This window comes from Maylandia zebra, linkage group LG18, assembly GCF_041146795.1.
Source record: "Maylandia zebra isolate NMK-2024a linkage group LG18, Mzebra_GT3a, whole genome shotgun sequence".
NCBI classification, from domain to species: Eukaryota; Metazoa; Chordata; class Actinopteri; order Cichliformes; family Cichlidae; genus Maylandia; species Maylandia zebra.
In genome coordinates, this window is record NC_135184.1 from 8,542,711 (window position 1) to 8,567,966 (window position 25,256).

Consider the following 25,256-nt stretch of genomic DNA (forward strand, 5'->3'; position numbering starts at 1 on the left):
AGCCGGTCCTACAACCGCATCCAAGAATAACATGCAGCTTATCTCAGAACTGTCGGTGAAAATTATTCTTGGAGCTAGGTTTAATTGAGCTGCATTTTAAAGAGGTGCAATTTCACAATTTGTGTATATTTTCTAAGTTCACTATTTTGTCATGTGTTGAGAAAAACACAGATTTAAAAATTACATGGTCTAATATTTACATTTAGCATATAACTGCAACATTCTTTTTTCGTTTTTTTTTTTTTTTAAAGACTCGAAAGGACTTGAAATTCAAAATTTCAGACTTGTGACTTTACTCGGACTTTTACACCAGTGACTTGAGACTCGACTCTGACTTGCCTGACATTACTTGAGACTTGACTTGTGACTTGAGGATAAAGACTTGAGACTTACTTGAGACTTGCAAAACAATGACTTGGTCCCACCTCTGGCATAAGTAACAAAAACTGCCCTTGACCCATGAGGACCGCTTTGGATGAAAGGCAGGCTTTAGAGTAAATGTCTGCTCTTCATTGTTGACTTTAGTAAATAAGCAAAACTCAAAAATGTTGGACGTAGTCCCAGTATATGGAATGGTGGGACAACAATTAAAAATGCTGGAAGACACCTGGTCACCTTCTTTTGCTCACAGCAGATTTTAGTGGTGTCTTAATGACAAGTTGGAAACTGGCTTGGGAATTGCATTGCTGGAGTGTTGATTAACAGCAACCTCATCACTTAACCTTCTACATGTGTATGCGTGTGTATTATGGAGATGCACAACTAGTCGTTTAACAGTTGCCGCCCTAGCTAGTCATCAGCAGATATTTAGTTGGTTAAAATAATTATTCTTATTTTAATCGTGCACATTAGCAGTTACCTGTTGGTTTTAAAATCTTATGATACCCTCCCCCACAAGCCCACACAGATTGCCTTTTCACTCTCTTATTTAATGCATGCATGTGGCGCCTTTAATATTAACCAAACTCTGCTAGCTAATCTGATATTGTGTGTTGTGTGCTGTTATATAGCGACACCTGTCAATTAAACAGCATGATTATTGAACAATCTGACTACAAATGGCTATTAAATACACACACTTGGCTGTAAGATTCTAGGTGATTACTTTTTACAAAAATAAACAATTGGTAAATTAGTTGCCGGGAACATCTCTAAAATGTATAAACACGAAGAGTATGGCTGATGAATCTCAATCATTTTTACTTCCAGCAATCATCAGAGGCCTCAAATGACCCATAATAGTTGAGCTCTAGTTTCCAGCCTTGTTTGGAGTGAATGCTGATGGGAAAATAGAGGTGAGGTACACAATCAAACATTGTGAAAGGCTCAGCAAACAATACTAATAGCTCTAAACGAAGCTTGACATTGTTTAGAAGCCGGTCTAATTATTCTAATGTTGTAATTACACAGGTATCGCAAATAATTTGGCAATAATATAGTGAAGTTCTTCATTTGCTACCACCAGCTAAAGATTGGTCAGGTGTGCAGTAAACAGATGCTCAGCTGCAACTTTAATTACCAAGTTTAACTCGCGGGTTTGACCGTGGAAGAAGATCCCAATGATTGGGTCAATTTGACAGTCGTGCTGATGGTAACACCCTGTGTAATTTGTACAGTTATCGCTGCCAGATTCACAGGTTGATGGGGCTCCACAAGTGTGCTTCACTAGCCATGCAAATCTGTGTGCGCATGGAAGAAGAAATATGAAGTGTGTCCAGATGTACCAATGGGCATAATGAGGAATTTACAGATGGAGGCGACATATGCAGATATGCAGAAATATGTCAGAGGTGTGAGGATATCCTGTTTTCCACCACCTCATGAAACATGCAAAACATTTACACTGATGTCGATCTGAGAGTGCAAACGTGCTTTATTACATACATCAGGGGTTGGCTCAAATCCAAAAGATATGCAGAGGATGATGTCAGACAGCGGTTATTTGTTTTAAGTAAATATGTGTAATTTGCGGGATGTTTATTATCCTTAATTAGACTCATGAATTAGTAAGATTTTGATGTGCAATTTTGCTCATTCCTGTTTTAATTTGACAGCAGGCGTGGGATGGCAATCAGGAACAGTAATTGCAAGCAGTATTAATTGTTATTTTACAGCCTCAGATTAGCATTTAAAAAAATGTTTATTATCGCAGTTAATGGTTATAATCATGATGCAGTCTCTTGGGAGCAGCGATATAGCTCATAGAGCGGAAGAAATGATTATATATGGAGTTGTCACATGCAGCGTTGGATGAGTTGTTGTCTCACCGAAGACAATATTTAGACTGTGGTCAAGGTTAATTTCCTGTAACTGCTCATTATTTTGCTTAACTGATAGATTATCTTATGGGCTGAATGATAGAAACCTCTGCGACTGTAATATTACACAGTTAAACTGGAACACGAACTTCACCCTTTTTTAATCTCTTATACCGAAACGGATCATTGTAACAGTGAGAATTTAATTACGTTTTTTTTTTTTTTTTTTTTTTTTTTTGTAGGAAATAAATATTAAGACTGAAATATCATTTTACCACGGCAACTTTAAAATTGTACAAAATTGGCTAATCCACTGTGTAATGATCACTCCTAATATTAGTTTTCACTTGAGTGGAGAAAAGAACTTCATTCCTCCGGGCATTGTAAGCGGAATTGATAATGGATCTGGAAACGAACAAGGCACACTCTGATCTGGTTAGCCGGGGTTTAATGACGCTGTGGCGAGAACGCAGCACGATGGACACGCGGGATGTTATTTCATTCTGGGTGATGTTGTGTAATATTGTGGTGTTTCCAACATCACTTGGGCAGGTTGCCTATGCATATTAATCGCTGAATAAATATATTTGGCAACTCATTTTAGAATTTTTCTGTTTTTATTTGTTTATTTATTTTTTTTATTCCTCCCAAGTGACGAGTTGACAGCCCTCTTGCTCTTATTTTGAAACTTACCATCTTGGGCTTCAGTACTAGGAGGCTGAGCAGGCTGCTGCCCATCTGTTAAGCAGTGACCCTGTTTTATTTTTATTTTTTCCAAGTGTGTGCTATGAAATTGATGAAACATTGCTGTTTGAGCAGACATGAAGGCCACTGTGAGAGGACCATGGCAGATCCGACGATGACATTTCCACAAACATGCTTTTCAGCATCTTTATTCACACTTATCACTCAGTTGCTGTTACAACACAGCTGCAGCTTTATAGCTGCCAGCCTAACTACACAACAACAACGACAGTGGACCCAGCACACTTTTAACCTGGCAGATGCCCTGCAGGTGCGTCCACCTCCCCTGCAGCGGCACCGCCGACCACGCCCCGCCACAGCCACCAAAAATCATTTCATGCATTCTGTTTTATTTTTATTTTTTAATTTGCTGTGTACGCAGCAGCACATGGGGTCATGGTGTGCTGCGCTCCGATATTTGACGACTTCAAAAAATAATCGGTCCCTAATCTCACTGCGCCACATGCGCTTTATTATTATTAGCATCCTTTCCTCACCGCTTTGGCTTACGGGGTAGTGTTGGTCATCTACCAACTGGAACAGGTCGATCGATCTCTGAGTCCTCCACTCTGCATGTTGAAGTGTCCTTGGGCATGCTGAACTTCGAATGATCCCTAGTACAGCCATTGGAGTGTGTGTGGGTATGTTTGTGTGTGAGATTGATAGAAAGCATTCTATGAATATGTGCGTGTGTGATTGGGTGACTAGTTAGCTTTAAGTGCTAAATGGAGTAGAAAGGCATTATATCAGTTCATTTTTGTTCTTCTAGGTACTTTAGCACCACCATCTGGCAATAGAAGTGCATTACATCATACCATTGGGCTGGTAAACAAAAAAATTAGTTGCAACCCACCTCCCTGCTTACAAGTAATAACTTGACTGGAAAAGCTGTTGATTTTGCTTTTGTTATTATCAGAATATCCATAGACTGTTTAAAGTATGGAAATGATGTGGCGTCTAGGAACATGAAGTGAATGTAAATGGGAAATATGTTATGCCTGCCTTCTTTTACCAGACCACCAGGGGGCAACGCTTCAGGTTGCTAAAAGAAGTTGTGATTTGGCGCGATATTAATAAAACTGAATCGAAATTGAGTAATATCGTTTATATAGCTTGTGCTTTTGGCCCTTACACAACAAATAAACACTGCCCACTTTCATTGTTGGCCAGTGGTTGTCATCCAAGCTCAAAGCCTGATGATGCTAATGGTCAGCCAATATATCAGTGCATCCTTAACACTGTTAACTGATTTCAGCACGGACTTCAGCACTTCTTGATTCATTGAGAAATATTCTATAGGTTGTACAAGACTGTAGAGATGGATGAACAACAACAACACCCAAAAAAGATTGTGGTTATTTGACACGATTACATGCTTGGGGGGTAAAAATATAGACTTTTTAAACCTTAAAAATTAAAAAATAATAATAATTATTTTTTTCTTACTGAATAGCTTTAAATAAATAAGCTTGAGCGTAACTAGACCTGCCACAGTCTGGCAGAGAGTGAATTTAAACATTTATGGAGGGGCACAAGCAAAAGCAAACTCCATTATTGCAAAACTTTATCTTGTTTTAGTTGTCAGCAGAAGCTGAAATTGTAATTGAAATTCAAATGTGATTATTACACCACCTGTATAGTGGTTTTACTATGACAGTCACCGCCATCTATGTCCACTTACAACCAGGTACAAAGCGATAGACCCTGAATTGTTTTTATATGTGGACAAGGCTTTAAACATCAGTCCAAAATCTCCCATAGATGTTCATTTGGTTAGTTGTCTGTTGACTGCACTCTTTATTAGTCTTTTAAACAGTTTCCCATAATAAATCACAACTATCTTCCTTAACCTGCAGCTTCTGTACACTCACGCCAATATCTTCTGGCATACTCCTCTCCCTCGTGTAGTATTGGTTAATTCTCGTCCATCATGAATAATTGGCTTGTTATCTATTCCTATTCGAATGTGTTGTTCTGCGGTCTTATCTCTCCCTCCTGTGTGTTTCTGTCTCCCTCTGCAGCCCATTAAGAATGCCCCAGCAGGAAAGAAGTACGTGCGATGCCCCTGCAACTGTCTGCTCATCTGCAAAGTCACTTCCCAGAGGATTGCCTGTCCCCGACCATATTGGTGAGAAGTTATTTGTGTATGTCTGTGAATGTGTGTGTGTGTGTGTGCACGCCACTGTGAGACTGCAATAACACTGCATCTCTCTGCGAGAGAGAAGTGAAGCAGAGGAAACAAGGTGCAATGGGAGCAGCAGTCCCTCAATTAAGGCTATGCTCCCAGCACAGTTTACATGCAGTGCTCAGCCAGCCGGATGAGGAAATAACAGCCTAATTAGAACAACTGCATCGTGAGTTTCACTTCTGCATGTCATTAGAATTATGAGAGGTGTGTCTGTGTGGATGATACAGTGGATGCATTATGTGTATTTTTTTTTCTTAAATGTGTATTTGGAGATGTGGGGGTTATGTTGAAATTTAATTGTTATTCTGAACCTCGCAGCAAAGAAAAAAAATCACAATATTCATTCAGCATCTATCTGCTTTTAATTATGCACCGAATTCCTGCGGAGCAGCTACCAACCAAATGAACACTTAGCAAATTCCTTCATATTATAATCTCAGAGGGCATAATGAGCACAGCAGCCTCTTCAGAACAAAGAAGGGCAAAGTTAACTGGAAAAGTTAGTTTTATGAAAATGTAACTTTTGGGATATGTCTTTTATATTTTTTTCTTTTTAAAGGTTGCTGAAAGTTCAGATCCAGTTGGTTCTCTCTTGACAGGAAATTACCTAAACACATAAAGAGGGGACTTTTTTCATAGTATGGGACTGTTATAGTAAGAAGCAGATGGCTGATGTCAGTCACTGGAGATGCACAGCTTTTGCATGTCGTCTCAACATTATGTTGCAGCTGCCATGTGTAATTTGTAACAGAAAAGATTTCTGTTTATGCCCAAGGCATAAAATGTGCAAGAGCAACATTTTTAGATGTTTTTTTTTTCTTTTTTAATTTTTAGATTTATGCTGCTATGTAAACAAGCATCAACTGACTGTTACAAAATGTGTTGTCATAAAGATGTGAAACTCAGAGTTAATGTGTCGTTGTAAATGCAGATCATGAAGTGAGGCTCAGGGATAAAAAGGCTTGCATTATCTGGCGTGGCAGCTGAAGACAAATATTTCTGACATCAGTAATTCTATAGCCATTAATTTCATTTGAGATTGTTGTATACATTTTAAACAACGAGTAAATATCCTACCTGACCTCATCAGAATGAGAATATGTTGCATATTTAACAATGGCATACAAAATGTAAATGTATTGGCAGGAGAAACAACACAATTTGACATTAATATTTTGCGATTGTTATTTCCACCATATTCTGTTTGGCTCCCTGTTAAATCCAGAATCTAAAATTCTTCTCCTCACATGCACAGTCTTAAATATTCAGTCCCCATCTTATCCTAAAGACCTCATTGTTGAATATTATTCTAATGGAGCACTTCGCTCTCAGACTGCAGGCTTACTTGTGGCTCTTATAGTTTTCAAAAGTAGAATGTGAGGCAGAGCCTTCGGTTATCATTCCCCTCTACTATGGAAACAACTCCCAGTTTTCTGTTTGGGAGACAGAGACTTTCTCTACTGTTAAGATTAGGCTTAAAACTTTCCTTTCTGATAAAGCTTATAGTTAGGACTGGACCCTGAATCCTCCCTTAGTTAGGCTGCTGGGGGTCTTCCTATGATAGATTGAGCGGATCTTCTTCATTCATCTCTTTTCACAGTAGTGTGTTTATATCACTGCTATATGTAATCATGAACAATTATTAAACTCTGGCCCTCTCTGCTGTAGTTTGCCATTTGTCCTGCCTTTCTTGGCACTTTTTCTCTCACTACCCAACCGGATGCAGTGGATTGCTGCCCCTCCTTGAGTCTTGGAAGTTTCATCCTATTAAAAGAGAGTTTTTCCTTCCCGCTGTTGCCAAGTGCTCCCTTGTAGGAGTTGTTCGATTGTTGGAGTTTCTAATATTATATTATTAAGGTTGTGAATAATAAATAAACAAAACTGAATTGTACTGAATGAACTGTTCATATGTCATAGTTTATTGTATTACAGTTTAGCAAAAGACATCCATTAACCTCAAGTAGTAATAAAATATGTTGTGTATGCACATTCCTCTTTGGCCACTTTTCCTGCAGTAAATTACTTTTAAGAGTTTACCTCCAGTATTACTATTTTGCATTCAAACCAGACATGCTGACTAAACCAGACACATCTCAGCCCCGCGGCCTGATCAGTGATTCTGAGCTACTGTAGCCATGTGAGAAAGCTGATTGTAGGAAAGCAGTGTGTGTAGTAATGAGAGGAGTGAATGCTGATGAATTTCATGAGGCTGCAGTCAGCCCTTGAGACGACTGCTCCCAGCATCAGCTTGCATTATTAGCTAGCACTTGCACTGAATAATATCTCGAGTCGCTTCTGGTGCGAATGCTGACGTTGTGTGTCTGTCTGTCTCCTTCCAGTAAGAGGATAATAAATCTGGGCCCGGTTCACCCTGGTCCGGCCAGTCCTGATCCCCAGCCAGCTGGAGCCCGCGTCTCCTGTGGACACTGCAGCAACACCTTCCTGGTACCAGCTCTTTGCTTTTTTAAAAAAACATCTATTTAATTCGAATAAATGAGAAGCTTTAGGGGAAATAACCACAGGATTTCAAATCATAAAAAGCTCTGCCTTCAAGGTTTTGGGGAATTTGCTCATTTAGATTAAAGCAGTGGTTCTCAAACTGTGAGGGAAGTAAAGCAGAATCGAATTAATATATGGGTAGGGTTTAAAAGTCAACTTGAATAATTTTTCTTTTTTTTTTATTTAAAAATCTCTGGGATGTGGGAATAAACCTCCTTAAATGGTGTATGCCAGAAAATGTTTGAGAATTACTGATTTAAATGATGGTGGGTTCAAACGTGTCTGTCAGGTATAATGCCGAATCAGCTGTGGCTTATTTAAGTTGACTTAAGGTTCAAGGTAACGATGCCCATCTCCCAGTATCTTCAAGACCTGAATTAAGCTTAGACCTTTATTTTAATTCAATGGAGAGCTTGACTAAATAGACAAGGTTAATCTATGTCACAGGTCCAACCTTAGAAGAGGTTTAACCACCTGTAAAACCACAGTGTGCCTTCATACATAGATGTATATGAAAGCACATCTATGTATGAAGGCACACTTATATTAGAAACATTAAAGGAACACAGCCTTCTTTTACTGGCGCCTAAGCTCAGTAGAGGTTCACCTTCAGCTGTGCAGTGGTAGATTTCTGTAGTTACAGGTTTTTATTTAGGTTTTCTATATGAAAGACGACACAAATTATCCTGAATTTTGTTCGAGTCTCTAGTATACGTGCCAGAGAAAGATGTATTGGCACTCCTTAGTGTCCAGTAAGATGTCCAGTAATATATAGTTGTATTACCACAAACTAACAGCCTGAAGTTGGTGCCAAGATGACTCCTTTTTGAGAAGGGCTTGATCTTTTCTTCTTTAACTAAACCTCACTAATTTCTTAAAATGTTATACTACTATTTCAATAAGTAGTTTGGATTAGGATTGAAAGGGAAATCTAATCCTTTGTGCAAAGAAATATAAAACCAGTACATGCGAGATCAGTCTGAGCTCAGCTGTGAAAATTATAGAGTCAGTGAATCGAACTGGCCATGCTCTCCAAGGTGTCCTCGCGTGACACACTTAAGCAGGATTTATGGTCTGTCTGAACTCTGTGTCACTTGGTCAGATACTGTCATACCCCCACCACACACATGCTTTCCTCTTATCTCTAAACAGCAGTGTATTCCTCTTTCTACTTTTCCTTTTTTCATTATTTTTATTTGTGGCACATTTAATACGTACAACTCAATACAGCCCTGTCAGTGTCTCCCTGAAGCTGACACCCTTATCACTGTTTTTAAAAAGACATCACGCCTTTCCCTTCGCTGTGATGGCCAGCCTTTGACTTCATCTTCCTGTGTAGCCATTTGGAACAACAATACAGTGGGGCAAAAAAGTATTTAGTCAGCCACCGATTGTGCAAGTTCCCCCACCTAAAATGATGACAGAGGTCAGTAATTTGCACCAGAGGTACACTTCAACTGTGAGAGACAGAATGTGAAAAAAAAATCCATGAATCCACATGGTAGGATTTGTAAAGAATTGATTCGTAAATCAGGGTGGAAAATAAGTATTTGGTCAATAACAAAAATACAACTCAATACTTTGTAACATAACCTTTGTTGGCAATAACAGAGGTCAAACGTTTACTATAGGTCTTTACCAGGTTTGCACACACAGTAGCTGGTATTTTGGCCCATTCCTCCATGCAGATCTTCTCGAGAGCAGTGATGTTTTGGGGCTGTCGCCGAGCAACACGGACTTTCAACTCCCGCCACAGATTTTCTATGGGGTTGAGGTCTGGAGACTGGCTAGGCCACTCCAGGACTTTCAAATGCTTCTTACGGAGCCACTCCTTTGTTGCCCGGGCGGTGTGTTTTGGATCATTGTCATGTTGGAAGACCCAGCCTCGTTTCATCTTCAAAGTTCTCACTGATGGAAGGAGGTTTTGGCTCAAAATCTCACGATACATGGCCCCATTCATTCTGTCCTTAACACGGATCAGTCGTCCTGTCCCCTTGGCAGAAAAACAGCCCCATAGCATGATGTTTCCACCCCCATGCTTCACAGTAGGTATGGTGTTCTTGGGATGCAACTCAGTATTCTTCTTCCTCCAAACACGACGAGTTGAGTTTATACCAAAAAGTTCTACTTTGGTTTCATCTGACCACATGACATTCTCCCAATCCTCTGCTGTATCATCCATGTGCTCTCTGGCAAACTTCAGACGGGCCTGGACCTGCACTGGCTTCAGCAGCGGAACACGTCTGGCACTGCGGGATTTGATTCCCTGCCGTTGTAGTGTGTTACTGATGGTGACCTTTGTTACTTTGGTCCCAGCTCTCTGCAGGTCATTCACCAGGTCCCCCCGTGTGGTTCTGGGATCTTTGCTCACCGTTCTCATGATCATTTTGACCCCACGGGATGAGATCTTGCGTGGAGCCCCAGATCGAGGGAGATTATCAGTGGTCTTGTATGTCTTCCATTTTCTGATGATTGCTCCCACAGTTGATTTTTTCACACCAAGCTGCTTGCCTATTGTAGATTCACTCTTCCCAGTCTGGTGCAGGTCTACAATACTTTTCCTGGTGTCCTTCGAAAGCTCTTTGGTCTTGGCCATGGCGGAGTTTGGAGTCTGACTGTTTGAGGCTGTGGACAGGTGTCTTTTATACAGATGATGAGTTCAAACAGGTGCCATTCATACAGGTAACGAGTGGGGGACAGAAAAGCTTCTTACAGAAGACGTTACAGGTCTGTGAGAGCCAGAGATTTTCCTTGTTTGAGGTGACCAAATACTTATTTTCCACCCTGATTTACGAATAAATTCTTTACAAATCCTACCATGTGAATTCGTGGATTTTTTTTTCACATTCTGTCTCTCACAGTTGAAGTGTACCTCTGGTGCAAATTACTGACCTCTGTCATCATTTTAAGTGGGGGAACTTGCACAATCGGTGGCTGACTAAATACTTTTTTGCCCCACTGTACATCTTACGAAGCAGTTCAGAGAGACCATAACCTGGCAGTTTGGTGAGGTAATGGTTCAAGTCCCAAAAACTAATCAACAGATTTTTGTTGGGTTTTCTGTTCATCTGCTGTGTGCATACAGTGCTGTGGGTTTTAAGATGTGTAATTCCTAAAATCAAATTATTAGGGTGTCATTAATATTTGCTGTAGTTAAAAGAAACATGTTTTGCTTTTCTTAATTCCAGGCTTATATTACAGTGGCGGCTGATCATAGTTTTAAATAATGATGTCAGGGTTTGTACAAGTCAACAGATCAGTCTTCAGACTCATCTGAGTATTCAGTTTCAGACCATTTTTTTCTGCTGTTGGCTCTGCTATCCTGAGCTCTTCGCTCCACCTTCAACCTTCTGTTTGCAAGGAAAAGGGAGAGGAACAGCTTGTTTCAGACATTGTTAGAGAAACAAAAGATTATTTTGTACTATTAGTCATGCATATTTAATCTGGAGAGTTCACTAATATATAACTATGGAACTAGAAATAAGCACACCAGATCCCCTTTAAAAATATTAAAAATCTATTGATTATAAATATTAACCTCTGAAGCAGCGTGTAGGAGTTGAAACATCAGTACAATTTGTGTGGTTAATATTCCATATTAAATCAGCTGAATCTTAAAAAAAGTTTCCCCTCAGATTCAGCTGTTTGAGTTTGTTTTTTGTTTTTTTTTGTACAATAACTTTAGCATATCTAACAAAATCATGCAAAATTTTACTTAATACTGGGAGTATTTTTACAGTTACAGGAGCTCAAGGTTCAGAGGGGAGTGCTGAAATTTAAATTTAAGGCTGAAAAATATATTTAATCTCTACTAAAAACTGCAATCAAATCAATTTTACTCCCACTCCAAGTCTGACAAAAAGATATTTTTTTTATTACCAACTCTGAGCATCAATATTATGAGATACACATTTTAGTTGGTAGAGTAAATTGGGCCTGTAACTCAGAATATTCATTCATTCATAGTATCAATGTAATATTTCTGCATGGTGTTATTAACTGTGCTAAAGTCATAACCTCTATTTACTGTATTTTTCTTAAAAATACTGTAGATGACCAATGAAAGTCCTGTCACTAAGGAAGGTCCAGAGCCATTAAAACACATTTTTGCAGAAGGGATGTGTTACTATGCAGAACAGCTGAATAAAACACTGTCTTTCGGGTGACGCTTTTATCGTCTGCAGCCAAAGCTACAAACCTGTAACAGCTTGAGTAGCCCTGCAAGGTTTTTGTTGTGAAATGTACTGTAGTGAGTGAATTATTGAACATCCAAAAAGCACTACGCCAAGTATATGTTGAATTATTGGTACAGATCAATAACCCTATCAGCTCTCTGCTGATATATTATGGTCATTTTCTGCTAAAGAGAGGAAGGGAAATTCTTCTTGCTGCTCTTTTAACAATCAGTGGGACAGGTAGGATGGTTTAGATATATGGTGGATGAGAGGAGGTGGGTATACTGGGAGAAGAATAGAATACACCGCCGTTCTCGATTTCTCTGACTATACCCACCTCCGAGGTGAGATGGATGGTGCTGGGCGTTTAGCATTCAGCTGGACCTTTCCTACATGCTTAAAGACAGGGCGGCTGAACAAAAAGTTCAGATCTGTGCCCTGGGTGGCGTTCCAGTTAATCTTTTGTTGCAGATCCTGGTGATAATGTTCTCAGTGTTTCTTTCAAGACAAGAATAATGTACAGCATGCACACAGTGAATTCTGCCCTGCAGGGTTTACAAATGTATCACGGCCCAACGTTGGGAAGAAAGTAACTGTCTGTGTCGTGAGAGAGAACTATTTTTCTTATTTTGCTTTTGTGTAGCAAGCAGCACCTGCTGCCAAGAATTTGGATATTTGGATTGAATATCAGTAGGTGTATTTAGAAAAAAGAAAAAAAAAGGCCTTCAAGACTAGTTCATAACTTGTACCTGACATAAAAAGCAAAATATTACCTTATATCAAAATAATCTATTGCACACATGGGCAACAAAGGGCTCAATAGCCACATTTAGCCTGTGAACCATATGAGTCTGGCCCTAGACATTAAAGGGAAACTACTAAAGGGAAAAAAATTAACAGGAAGTATTTGGTTAATGGGTGTTGAAGTGAATTACTTGGGAGCAAACAAATTTCACATGAATCTTTAAACATGTTCTATTCACAATAGAACATGTTTAAACTGAGGAAATGTACCATTTCAAGAACATAATAAGGTCATTTTGAATTTGATGACAGCAACACGTGTCAAACTGTTGTGACAGGTCCATCCATATTTTCTGCTGAGTAGGATTCCCTCGTCTTCTAACACCTGTAAATACATATACATGTCTTTCCAGATGTGTAAGAACTGATGCATCCCCATGTCATCAGAAATGCTGGCTTTAGGAAACAGTGCTGATAAAAAGGCACATGGTTCCTCTGCTCTTTAGTCCAGGATCTCACATCCATGTTTTTCATAAACACTTAAAAACTTTGATTCGTGTGACCACACAACAGTTTTCCACTTTGCCTCAGTTCATTTTAAATGAGCGTTGGTCCAGAGAAGCTGGTGGTGTTTCTGGATCATGTTCTCATACAGCTTCTTTGCATGATGGAGCTTTAACCTGCATTAGTGGATGGCACAGTGAACTGTCTTCACAGACGATGATTCCTTGAGGTGTTCCCGAGCCCATGCAGGGATTTTCGTGACAGAATCATGCCCGAGGGCCAGAAGATCATAGACGTTCAGTATTAATTTTCAGCCTTGTCTCTTGCACACAGAGATTTCTGATGAAACTCTGATGGTTTTATGCACTTCAGGTGATGAGATATTCAAAGTCTTCACAATTTGACATTGACTGAAATTTTTCCACAAGTTTTAGAGGTATTTTTTTCCCATAGATTACTGAACCTCTAACCACCTTGGCTTTTGAGAAACTGCCCCTCTAATGCTCCTTTTATACCTATTCATGTTACTGACTTGTTGCCAATTAACCTGATTAGTAACAAAATGTTTCTCCAGCTGTTTCCTTGTAGTACCACTTACTTTTCCAGGCTTTTGTTGCCCCTGTTGTGCCAAAAAGTGATTGTCTGCCAAAAAGTGATTTCCGGTATTTGCCAAAAAGCGATTGCTCATATTTAAAGTGCTATAAGTAACTTGTTGGGCTATAATATGTTAAACATATGTCAAATGCATCCCTTATGGATGACACAAAGTCATCTTGAGCCACAAACAACATTCGTGTAACAAGATACAAGCCGCAATCAGTTTTTGGCAGCGACTTTTATATAACCTTTATTTATGCAGTAAAAAAAAAATCTCATTAACATTAAAAATGTATTTTGTAAGAGTAAGTTGCCCAACAGGACAGCAGAAATGGCAGCAAATATTACAATAGTTCTGTAAAAATATTTTAAGTGGGGATAAAGGACCGGATAATGTAAGTACAAGTTGTAAAGATACTTAAAAAACAGATAATTTTTTAATTCTTTATGTAACCCCTTTGTATCCCCTGTTCACCGAAGTCTATTTACGAACATACGTAAAGATATCACGCATAAAAAAAATACACAGAAACACTGGAAATCAGTTTTTGGCAGACAATCACTTTTTGGCACAACACCCCAACCCAACTTTTCTGAGACAAGTTGCTACCCTTGAGTTTAGAAAGAGCAAAAACCTTTGTGAAATAATATAATTTCTCAGCTTAAACGCTTAATATGTTCTGTAGAATATTGGGATTGTGCAGTAGCTTAAGTGGCAGATCATACGCTAGGGGGAGCAGCCTAAAGGAGGAGATGTTGTTTCATGTCTTTGTAATAGGAAATTCTTGGTTTTAGAAAAAAGGGCCTTTTTTTCTGCCTACCAAAATTCATCAAGTTTAACATAAATAGTGGTCCTTCTCGCACTTTATCATTGTACCTCCCTGTGGGGGGGAAGAAAAAGAAAGTTGTCTAGCCCTGATTTAACATGTTATTGGAATTAAAGCAATGATTTATGAACCAAGCCTAATTTTTATGTTCTCATTTATTACTTTATGTGACTGAAAGTTACATATTTCTCTGCAAGAAGGAAATTGCAGGACTTTAAAGACAATTAATCTGCATGTAGAGGAGCACGATTGTAGCAAAAATTATAATCCTGATTATTTTTTCATTATTTAACATGTTAACTTTCCTTTTGAAACATCACACGTTTGTTGAATTCAAGTGTCAAATTCCCACATTACATTGTCAGGTAAAGCTCATTTTTACTTTAAATGAGCTGGGTGCACTGTTACATCAGGAGCATTTTGTTTTGTCCAAGCACTATTGATAAATTAACATGACGTTACATTAACATATATCTGAGCTCTTCACACCCCAGCAGAGCCTTATGTGGCGTTTATGATTGATGTGACTTGAAGAGAGACGAGGAGTTCTTTGCTCCTTGCAGCTGATATCCATATGATTGAGAGACGTTAACGACAAATGTTCCTGTCAGAAGAAAGAAAGTCCTCTTCATTTACATTACATTTGCATGTTTTTTATGCTTTGTATAAAAACTTTTTTTTTTTTCTGTAGAAGGAGGGTTTCATTACTCAAGCTTAAAATTTTGGTAAAATGTCTAATGGTCAGACCTCTGTAAAGTCAATTAAAACTGACTTTGACTCACCTGTGTGTGCCAAAAGCCAATTTTGAGCCAGGAAAACTCAACATTTATTTAAAAAACAAAAAGAAAGTTACCCTGGGGCTGCTCAATTATAGCAGCGATCCTAATCAGGTTTATTTTGCTCAGTATTGAAGTCCTGATAAAACACAATGCCTTCTTTTAACTTTAAAGAAAAATTTTATTTCTGATTTTAATCAAAGTTGTTCTTCCTGTCATCCTGGATAAACTCACCTCAGACTGAGTTTGGAGAGACGCGCTAAAGAAAAGACAAAAAATGTCGGCCACAAAAAGAATGCAGAAACATCGTGTTTTCATCTGGATAATTTATGCTGATAGTCATTGGAAGACATCATTGTATTTGAATTTTGATTATTTGGAAGAGTGTTATTTTACTGCAGTGTTTCAGTTGCAGGCCCTTTTACACTTTCTCACTCCCTTCAGTATCCTGTCCTGATGATAAAAATCTTCTGACCAGCCCAAATGGATGGGGGGGGAAAAAAACAAATCTATCTGCTGTTAGCACTTTATAAACAAACTGTATAGGACTTCTCTCCAACACCTGCTCACATTTGCTTATCAATCTGCTGCACAGCTATACTTATTTAATTTTTACCTGGTGCTACGTTTATTTTTATTTTTCTGAGTGAAGTCAAAGGCAAACTTTTGTGCCTGTTTCATTATAAACCTAACAGAAGCAGAATCACTAGTTTGTCTGTTAGAGGTCAAAAAGAGAATTAATGTGAGTGTAAGTGTGTCGCCACCATAACTGCTAAGTTGGCAAACGTTTTTAGCTGAAGCCGAAGCTCACATCTTTCTCTTTGTAATTTCAGTGGACAGAGTTCACAGATCGGACGCTGGCCAGGTGCCCACACTGCAGGAAAGTGTAAGTAGCTATAAGCAAATCATCCATTACACCACTCTCCTCTCACCGTACGCAGTTTTTTCTTTTACACCGTTTGGCATTAAGCTGTAAGGTTTTACTCAGACACAGTAACAAAAAGGTAATAAGCAGTGACTTCAGGGACACTTTAATTAAATCTCTTACTTCCCGTTTCCTCACAGACCTCAATTAGTGTTAAATGTCATGAGGCTTCTGATCTGTCACATTGTATGTCCATATATGTTTAGTACCTCAGGTTACAGATTACTGCATCACTGTCTGCATGAGCTTCTTAACATGGTGAGAAATGGATGCAGGATGCTAGTATCTATTGCAATTGCATGATAAATTTGAAATAATATAGGATGCAGTTAAATACATGTTATTGATTATACGTTTAAAAAAAAAGAAACTGAATAATCAGAACGGATATACAAAGCAAATAGCTGCCTTTTGTTCTGGTACTGAAGAGACGTGCCAGTATGTCAGCTGTCTTGCAGTGCACAGGTGTGCAGGTGCAGTTTTTGTGAACAGATTTAGTCACAAGACTGTAGTTTGTCAACACAAAAGCATCTACAGAACCTCCATTCAGTCTGGACAGGTGCGTTTCTGCAGGTTAAAAATGAAGAATGTAGAAATGCAAACTAAAATGAAGCTACCAAAAGTAGTTATTGTAATTGTTTTTATAATGTGACACAAAAGGAAATATTCTGGTGGAAAAAAACAAACCCAAAAAACCAACACACACAGTTAATGATGGCTGAATTATATTTAGCTGCTCCAGTTTCGGGGTGATATTGTTCACGCTGCTTGCTGTCACGCTGTTGAACCTGACTGGAAAACCTGAATGTGACAAAGGTAGCAGCGTTGTCTCAAACCAAACATGGCAAATGATCCAAGGTTGTTGCTCTAGCAGCCACAGTTTGCATGCATTCATAACTTGTTGAGGCACTGTCCACACACCCAATACTAAATCCTTTAATACTGAGGAAAATTTTAACACACATAAACAGCAAACACATGTAATTTTAATGCCAACCTACTGGCTGAAAATTATTCAGTGGCCCCTCCCAGTCTGCCGCTTGGGCACGATGGCAGCCATGGAGGGTGACAAGTGTTCTACATTTTGCATAATCTGGGTACTTGTAGTGTACTGCATGCAGTCTATTTGTGAGGGTGAACACACTAGTTGTACAAACCTGCCAACATTAGGTTTGAACATCTGCATGTTTTCACAAAAGTGCATTTTCTTAAGTAAATAAACTCAAAGGGAGGTCAGTGATGTGTGAGTTAAGTAATATTGAATATTACTGTAGTATCTCTGCACACTGGTCACGCAGCCAGCTGCACAGACAGCCTGGTGTTATTTGGCCAGCTCAGAGATGGAAAATTAATTTCACTGTCCTACCTTCCTAATTCAATATGGCAGGAAAGAGGCGTTGTTTGTGTTTCTAACATTTTGTTTATAAAAAGCTGGAATCGGTGAATATCTTTGTTACTTCATCGAGGTCTGAAACTCCCTGTTTCATGTGGCACATGTGGCTCTAACTACCATTTATTTGGTATGTTTAAAAGTCTTTTTTCCCCTGTTCCTTCACAGTAAGGAGGGCTTAAGTGCAATTGTATTCTAAGTAAAATTGTATGCACTCTGTGGGTTGTGTATGTAGAGTTTTACTGAGAGGCTGGACATTGTGGCAACTTGGGTAGTTTTAGATAAACACAAAACGGTACTGATGCAGATATTATTCCTAATAAGTTTAAGGGTCATGCAAATTACTGGAGTTCCTTGGGGAAAAACTGGAGATATTAAAATAAAGAGGACAGCAGTTATGAGTAAGGAAAAGACAGGAAGCACTTGATATAGTTAATGGCTGAACTTCTCACACTATGAGTCTGAACAGAAAAATACATAAACCTGCAGGGTTTTTTGCTGCATTTAAATAAGCAATATTAATTTCTATCTCTCCTCTACAGGTCTTCAATTGGTCAGAGGTATCCACGGAGGCGGAGCTTGTGGTGTTTTCTACTCTGCTTGCTATTCAGCATTTCAACCGCCGGATTGATGGTGAGCACACGCCGCCCAACGCCAGTCTGACACCCACATGAGTCAAGGAGCTGTTGTTCAGTATTAAAAAAGAGATTATGAATAGCTGTCTGCCGGGCATTTATCTTTTTAGAAAATGGTTCTCATGTCCTTCCTGTTTTGTTTTATGAAGCGAAAAGTCCACAATTATAGATAAAACAAAGGTAGCAGGGAGAAGCAACATGATTGCTATCTTTTCTTTTGTCGTCGCTTGTTTAACATGGAAGGTTGGCGCCTCGCGGCTGCTCTGCAGACACGGTGTGACAGGCCTCTATTTGTCATTGAGAAAAAGCACAAACACAACCTGCTTTAACTGTAAGCTGTGTCAGGCTGCGACGCTGCCTTCAACACCCACAGAATAACAAAACAGAACATTTGTGCTGAGTTCTGATCTCCTGCTTTGCCTCGTCGCTTCTTGTTCTCTCAGTTTGACGTGTGCAAAAATCCATCAGAGCTCACGGTGCTTTTTAGAATTTCTGTTGTTGCCTGCATTTAAGTGATTGTAAATAGATGCTGCAGTGGAATATTATCAGAATAATAAAGGAGATAACAGCTGTTTTAGAGAGTCTAGAGTAAATGAGGGATGTAAAAGTCTAACAGTGATGCACAGAAGGGCTAAATGGTCAGGACATTCTGCTTTCTGAACAGCAGAGGGCGCAAGATGAGCATCAAAAGAGGCTGAGCATAAGAGGGTTGCATGCCTGGCAGCTTTAAGAACCGTAATCCAAACATTAAATGTGCTGCATTGAAAGCATTGCGTAATGCTGGTGTTGTGGCAATAAATGTCACGACGTGGAATGAGGTTGTGTTTTATGAAAAGGTGTTTTTAATTATATGAGTGGTGCATGAGCAGCAAGTTTTGACAGTTTAATCTTTAGGGGTGTTTTGCGTCAATAACCTTTTAACAGCAAGAACCAGAGACAAGTAACCGATCAAGCTGACTTTCCAGGCTGAATTTTAATTATGAGTTTTAAACAGAATAGTTAAAGGGAAAAAAGAAGTTAAGATTCAACTCGGTGACGGCTTTGACATCCTGGATTTTGTCTTGAGAGTTGCCTGTTAAACTGTAAAAACCCCCTTGAGAACGACATGAATGATTAAACGTTCACACATCGTTTATAGAAGAAGAAAGATGAAGCTTGAAAGCATATTGATGTCTTTTGGCCTGCTTGAACAGTTAAGATTACCTCATGATTTCTATTTTTATCGAGCTTTTTTGGATTTCTGCTTCTGGCCCTGAACATTTGGAAGCATAATAGTGTATTATAGATGGTAATATTAAGTTTAGATATTCTTGACAACAGAAACGCCTCTAAATCCTTTTTCTTTTCCTGCTTCTTTTAATACCCATGTGAATTTTGCTTGAGTGTTTTGACTTTGAAAAGGGAATTTATATTTCCGTACTCCCAGAAAATCCCTGTGGGTTTTCTCAAAGTCACTTTTGCCATCTTCATTAAATAATTTTCTTCTGAGCAGCTGCACACTTAATACTTGATGGCAAAGCTGTTTTCTCTCTTATCTCTCAGTCACTCCTACGTATTGAATATTAGCTTCTGCTTGAAAAATTGTGGGAAAAAAACCTGTCACTGCATTAGTGTGGTGCTGGTGAATTAATCACTAAGTGTGGATATGGGGCTAAATGTTAACTGGTCTTTGTTTTTCTGTCCTTGAGAGGAGAAATTGTGTTGCTGCCAAGTCAGTTTAAAAGCTGAAAATCTGATCGTTTTAGTTTGGGCTGCCTTGAAATTTCATTTAAATGTATGATATTTTTCTTAGTTTATAAATCCAGCGCAGTTCTTTTCTTTACACATCTGTAAAGTCACCCTCTTCTCTTCATCTTCCCTTGTTGAATGGCGGTTTCCCTTGCAAGACAGACTACACAGTCTAACCTAATCTAAAGCCCAGTCTATACTACTTTGCTGAGTACTCGCTGCAGTGGGCGACCTGCTTGTTTACATTTGTCCTTGTCCACTGGTGTGTCTGCATCACTCTGCCATCACGAGTAAAACTAAAGCTGTCTATCTTGGTCTTACAGACAGTAAATCTTGAGCAGCTGCTTTTATGGAAACGCAGGGTAGCGAGGAAGCTTGAGAACAGACTGTGATGTGTGCACACATTTTCAGAGCTATGGAAACAAGAAAAGTGGCACACGTCTACACTGACAGACTACTATCTATTCCATTATCATAATTATCAGTTACAGGCCCATTATATTTTATTTGAAAGCAGCTTCCTTGTGCTAATGAATATAGTATGAAAAAGACCCTTGTTTTGCTTTTTGTTTGATTTATACTCAGAGTTCAAGAAAATCCACTTTTAAAGACATTTCTTAAGGTTAAAATAAATGTTATTGATTTAAAGGAGTAATCTTGTAAAGTCTCAGTAATCCAGTCCAATTTATTGCATTTCGGTGTAGTTTCGTTTTTATACCATCGATTCAAAATAACAGTCCTACCAAAGTGCTTTATATTGGAAGATAAAAATACTACAATATTAGTAAGTAAAAAAACAACAACCCAAGAGCCAATAATAATAATAATTGCTGATGATTAAACACAGTAGTGGTGTATAAACACAGAGCAGTTTCCAGGTTTGTTTTGTTGTTGTTGTTTTTCATCAACCTATTGGCAGATTTATGTAAGGATTATTGGACATGATAATCTCTGCAAAGTCGTGGCGGAGATTACTTCAAACTTGTGCAGATTACAGCAACAAAACTGATCTGAGGATAAATGCAGGAAACCTATTCAAACGTACCTGCAGACTAGGCTCCTTCGTTCCCTTACATTTAGGTTGATCGGCGTTTTCTGGCCATCCAAAATTCCGTCTGGGTCGCACGTAATCCCAGAACTGGAGTTACAGTCAGTAACTTCAGTTTTTTTAGCAGGACTTTTTTGTTGTGGAGCCACACTTGTTCCCACATGGACACATTTTAACAGTGCATTATAAATATCTTTTGTGTTTAATCACCAATAATAATAGGAGTGACTGTTCCACATGTTTTTGTTTTTATTTTAGGATTTATATAAAATTGGCTTCTTCTCATCCTTTTGTTTTTCTGCATGGCCGTCATACCTGCATTTTCCACCTAAAAAACTAAATAAATAAACAAGCTTCTCCAGCCTTATAAAAAATGCCTGGCTCTGCCACTGCTTACATGTCCCTCTTGAAAGGGCTTTGTGGGGAGCAGATGGATGCCTGAATGCTCCCTCTGCTTGTTGTTTCTCTGCAGGCTGGAACGTGGGTGAAGGCTCAGACCTACAAGGGAATCTACGCCTCGTGGGCCGTGCTGCTGCTCCTGGTTCTCGTCACCCTGGCTCGGGCCTTCTACTGGGCCTGCATGAGGGTCAGCCAGCCCCTGCAGAACTTCACATAAAGCCCCACCACCACCAACACCTCTCCATCATCTGCCGTATCTCTCTTTCCAAACCGCCTGGCCGGAGGAAAGTTGGCTTTAATGAAGAAAAACGAAACAAAACACGATATTTATTTAAATCCCTACTACAGAAAGAAACAGTTCTCCTCCTCCTGTCCCTTTCCCTTTTAGTCCAACGTGTTTCCAAAACTGGATGGTGGCGGCTGCGACTGCTATATATATCTATCGGTAATTATGATGACGCGTATAGCCTAATGTACTGTTTATCTGTTCTAATCTCGTGGCCAGTGTGGGGCTCATTTTAACTTTTTTTTTTTAACACAGTTTTTTTTGCTCTTTACCCCTGCGCTGTTTTTCGTCTGCAGCGCATCTGCTGCACTTGCGACTTCTAAGACGAGGGCTTAAAGTTAAGTCTTAGATGTGATTATCGGGCCGCCTTTAGTTTTTTGGGTGGCAGGGGGTACTTGCCCTTTCTAATCCTAATTTGTCATTAGGTTGAGTATTTCAGCATTTAACATTTCCTTTTAAACTGAAAAACAAAAGTCAGATGAAGCTAACAAATTGATGCCAGTAAGAAGATAGGTGGCTGGAGGGACATCAGCCTCCTTTTGTGAATCTAAAAGATCAAGTAGGTGTTGAAAAGTGTCTGAAAAATTGAATTCAGCAGCGTGTGAAGGTAGGCTATGATGTTTCTGAACTCTGTGTTTATGCTGAATTATCCCCTGGGACTGACTTTGATCCAAAGCAGCTTGAAAGCCTTAAAAGGAGGTGTGATAGAAGGATTCAACACTCGCACGTACGCACGCACGCACGCACACACACAAACATACATACACAGCCACATTAATGCATACCATCACACAACAAAAGCAGGATGCTCTTTTAGAGTTGCACCAGCTCAGAAAGCAGTTTGTCAAAGGCAAACCAGCCTCCGTCTTCAAAGCCAGACCTGGAGACAGATTTCCTCCACACCGCGGTTTGTTTTTTCAGCCGGGAAAGAAGTGACACGCGTGAAAGTTGTGGTCCAACAAGAATGTAACCGCATTTGAAAGCTTCTTTTTTTCTTGGAGCCAAAATCCAGCCAACAGGTTTGCACCAACTTCTCTGCAGTCAAAATAACATTAACAGCAGAGCTCGACAGAATCCTTCCTCCCCACTTATTCCCGTTTCCAAAAGATACGTGCGTGCGGTTTGCTCATGGTGCATTTTGTACAGCGTGGCTCTCTGAAGTACAGAATACCAAAACAAATAAACCACAAATGGGTACTGACTTTTAGAATACTGATATCTGCCTTGTTGCATCTGCAAAACCCTTAGAGTATATGTGGAGTTTCTTTTAGACGTGTGTTTAGTTGTTGAACCACAGGGACAGGATGTTTGTTTTTTGTTTTTTTTTAAAGTGCTGAAATCTGGGCTTATTCTGCAAAAATACAGGACATGAGAGTTTCACAGCTGAGGGTAGAAACCCTTACCACTTCAAGATCTGCGTCCGAATGCATCAAGTTTCACATAAGTCACCTTATTTCAACATTAAAAAAACCACGTCGCTTTGCTCTTTTTGTGTTTTGGGACAGTTCAGGATCACTTAACAGTACACACGTCGCTTTTTTGGTCACTGAAGACGGAGGCTGCTACTGGTGAAGTTTCCACATTAAGGCCAGCGGGAGATGTTACGTGGAAAGGTCAGAATAGGTCAGTAACACAAACACACACTATGAATACATTCTCACACAGTGCTAGTCCGTAACTCGTCTGTGGTTCTGAATCTGAATGTGGTAATAATTCTTTAATGATTTATGTTTTGTTTTTTGATTGTAAATATATTTGTTGTATGATGGAAGTGATTAAACGGATTCTGTTGCACTCTGAGCTTAACACTACTGCTGTGATCGCTGCTCAACTTTTAATTGTTCTGTTTGAGAGGGTTATTTTTGCAGCTCCTTGAATTGTTACATATTTAATGATTTTTAAATTATTTTTTTTTTGTGATCAACTACTAACCTAATGAGCCTCTGGACACACGTTCGTGTTCAAAACATAACTATTAACATACCAACAAAACAACACTGAATCACATTCCTGAGCGATGGCATTTCTCTCTCTCTCTTACTCTTACACACACACACACACACACACACACACACACACACACACACTCTCAGCACCTTAGCCGGAAGTAAGAAACACTGCATACAGCAAGAATGAAGAGATAAAGTTACCCTGCTAGACTGAACTGAGGTCAATATGGATGCATCATGTTATTTATTATACGCACTGCAAACTAGGATCAACTTAACATTTCAGCTTTTTACAGTTTTACAGTCTTATTTATTGTGAACGATGTGGGGTGTGGAGGAAGGTGATTTCATTTTCTTGCTCCGAGGGCATTTGTTGTTGTTTTTGTTTTATTTCTGTTTGTTTTTTTCTTTCTTTTAAAGAACGATCTGCCTGTTTAAAGTTATGGTCGGTGCATTAATTTTTAAGACTGTTGGAAACAAAAAGAAATGAGATAATCGAAGGCGGTGCAAGATGACTTGTTTAAAGGACCCTTTTTTGCAGTGGAGTGACTGTGTTTTACCCACGACTGCAAAACAAATTAATCATGTTAACGCCAATAATCAAGAACCTGGCTGATGCTCTTTTCGGAGTTTGTTTACACTCGAATAAAGACATGATGATGTACAAAACTGGAGATGTGAGATCTTTTTATCTACCAACATAAAATTTTCGAATGCCTTTATTCTCTGCTCATGTCTTCCAAACAGATCTGGGGTTTTGAAAAGAGGATTTCACTGCTCGTGCTTCCTGGAATAATCAAACCGTTTATAGCTTAAAAAAATCAAAGAACTTCAAGGCGCTCTCTTTGGAATAACATTTACAATGGTTTTATTTTCATGCCATGGTCATGTTTGTAAAAACGGATTAGTGCTTTTATAATATCTGCTGGGAAAAATGAACGTGTCTCAACTCTGAGCCATCAACGGCATAATTCAAAAGAAGCTGCCTCAGATGGGACGTAGCCTTATCTGCTTCCATTAATGTTGCATCACACTTGCAAAGCTTGCAAAGAAAAGAGTCTGGACTTAAAGAAGTCCAGACTCTTTTCTTTGCAAGCTCCTTTGACTACGATGACCTGGATGACTGAGAACCTTCACAGACAAGCTATGAGCAAGAAATTGCATCAAAAATGCCAGCTGTAGATCAACACTCCAGTTTCAAGACAGTTCAATTTTCTGGCAATTGTGTCATGATTCACAATTTAAAGGGTTAAAATGTTTAGTTTTAGTTCAGCTTTTACTTGTTTTTATCTTTACATTTTTATCATCAATATTATAATTGAGCTGTATTTGTCAGGGGCAGAATTTCAAAAGTTTAGAAGCAGCGTCGCAGTACAAACACAACACTTTGCGAAGGCATTCGACTCACAGTCACGTAGACATCCCACATGTTCATAAACATGCCCATCAAAGCCGTGACTAAAACTGGTTAGAACTACAGTTTCCTCTATAATTTTATTGTATTTTTATTAGATTTTCCGAATGCACAGTACTGCTTCTCGTATCTTGCCGTAGAGGCAAACTTGATTTCTAGAGCAATAAGCT

General features: G+C 39.1%; 1 protein-coding gene across 1 annotated transcript in view; it reads left to right on the forward strand.

Moving 5' to 3' along the window:
- The window catches only part of pip4p1a (phosphatidylinositol-4,5-bisphosphate 4-phosphatase 1a), a 32,255-nt gene extending 7,909 nt beyond the window's left edge, over positions 1 to 24,346 (forward strand). Inside the window, exons 3-7 of the mRNA XM_004555147.5 lie at positions 5,024 to 5,130; positions 7,530 to 7,635; positions 16,146 to 16,198; positions 18,170 to 18,260; positions 21,511 to 24,346. Coding sequence (XP_004555204.1) covers positions 5,024 to 5,130; positions 7,530 to 7,635; positions 16,146 to 16,198; positions 18,170 to 18,260; positions 21,511 to 21,654 — 501 coding nt within the window. The 3' untranslated portion in view covers positions 21,655 to 24,346. The remainder of the gene's footprint in view (positions 1 to 5,023; positions 5,131 to 7,529; positions 7,636 to 16,145; positions 16,199 to 18,169; positions 18,261 to 21,510) is intronic.
- The last annotated feature ends 910 nt before the right edge of the window (positions 24,347 to 25,256 follow it).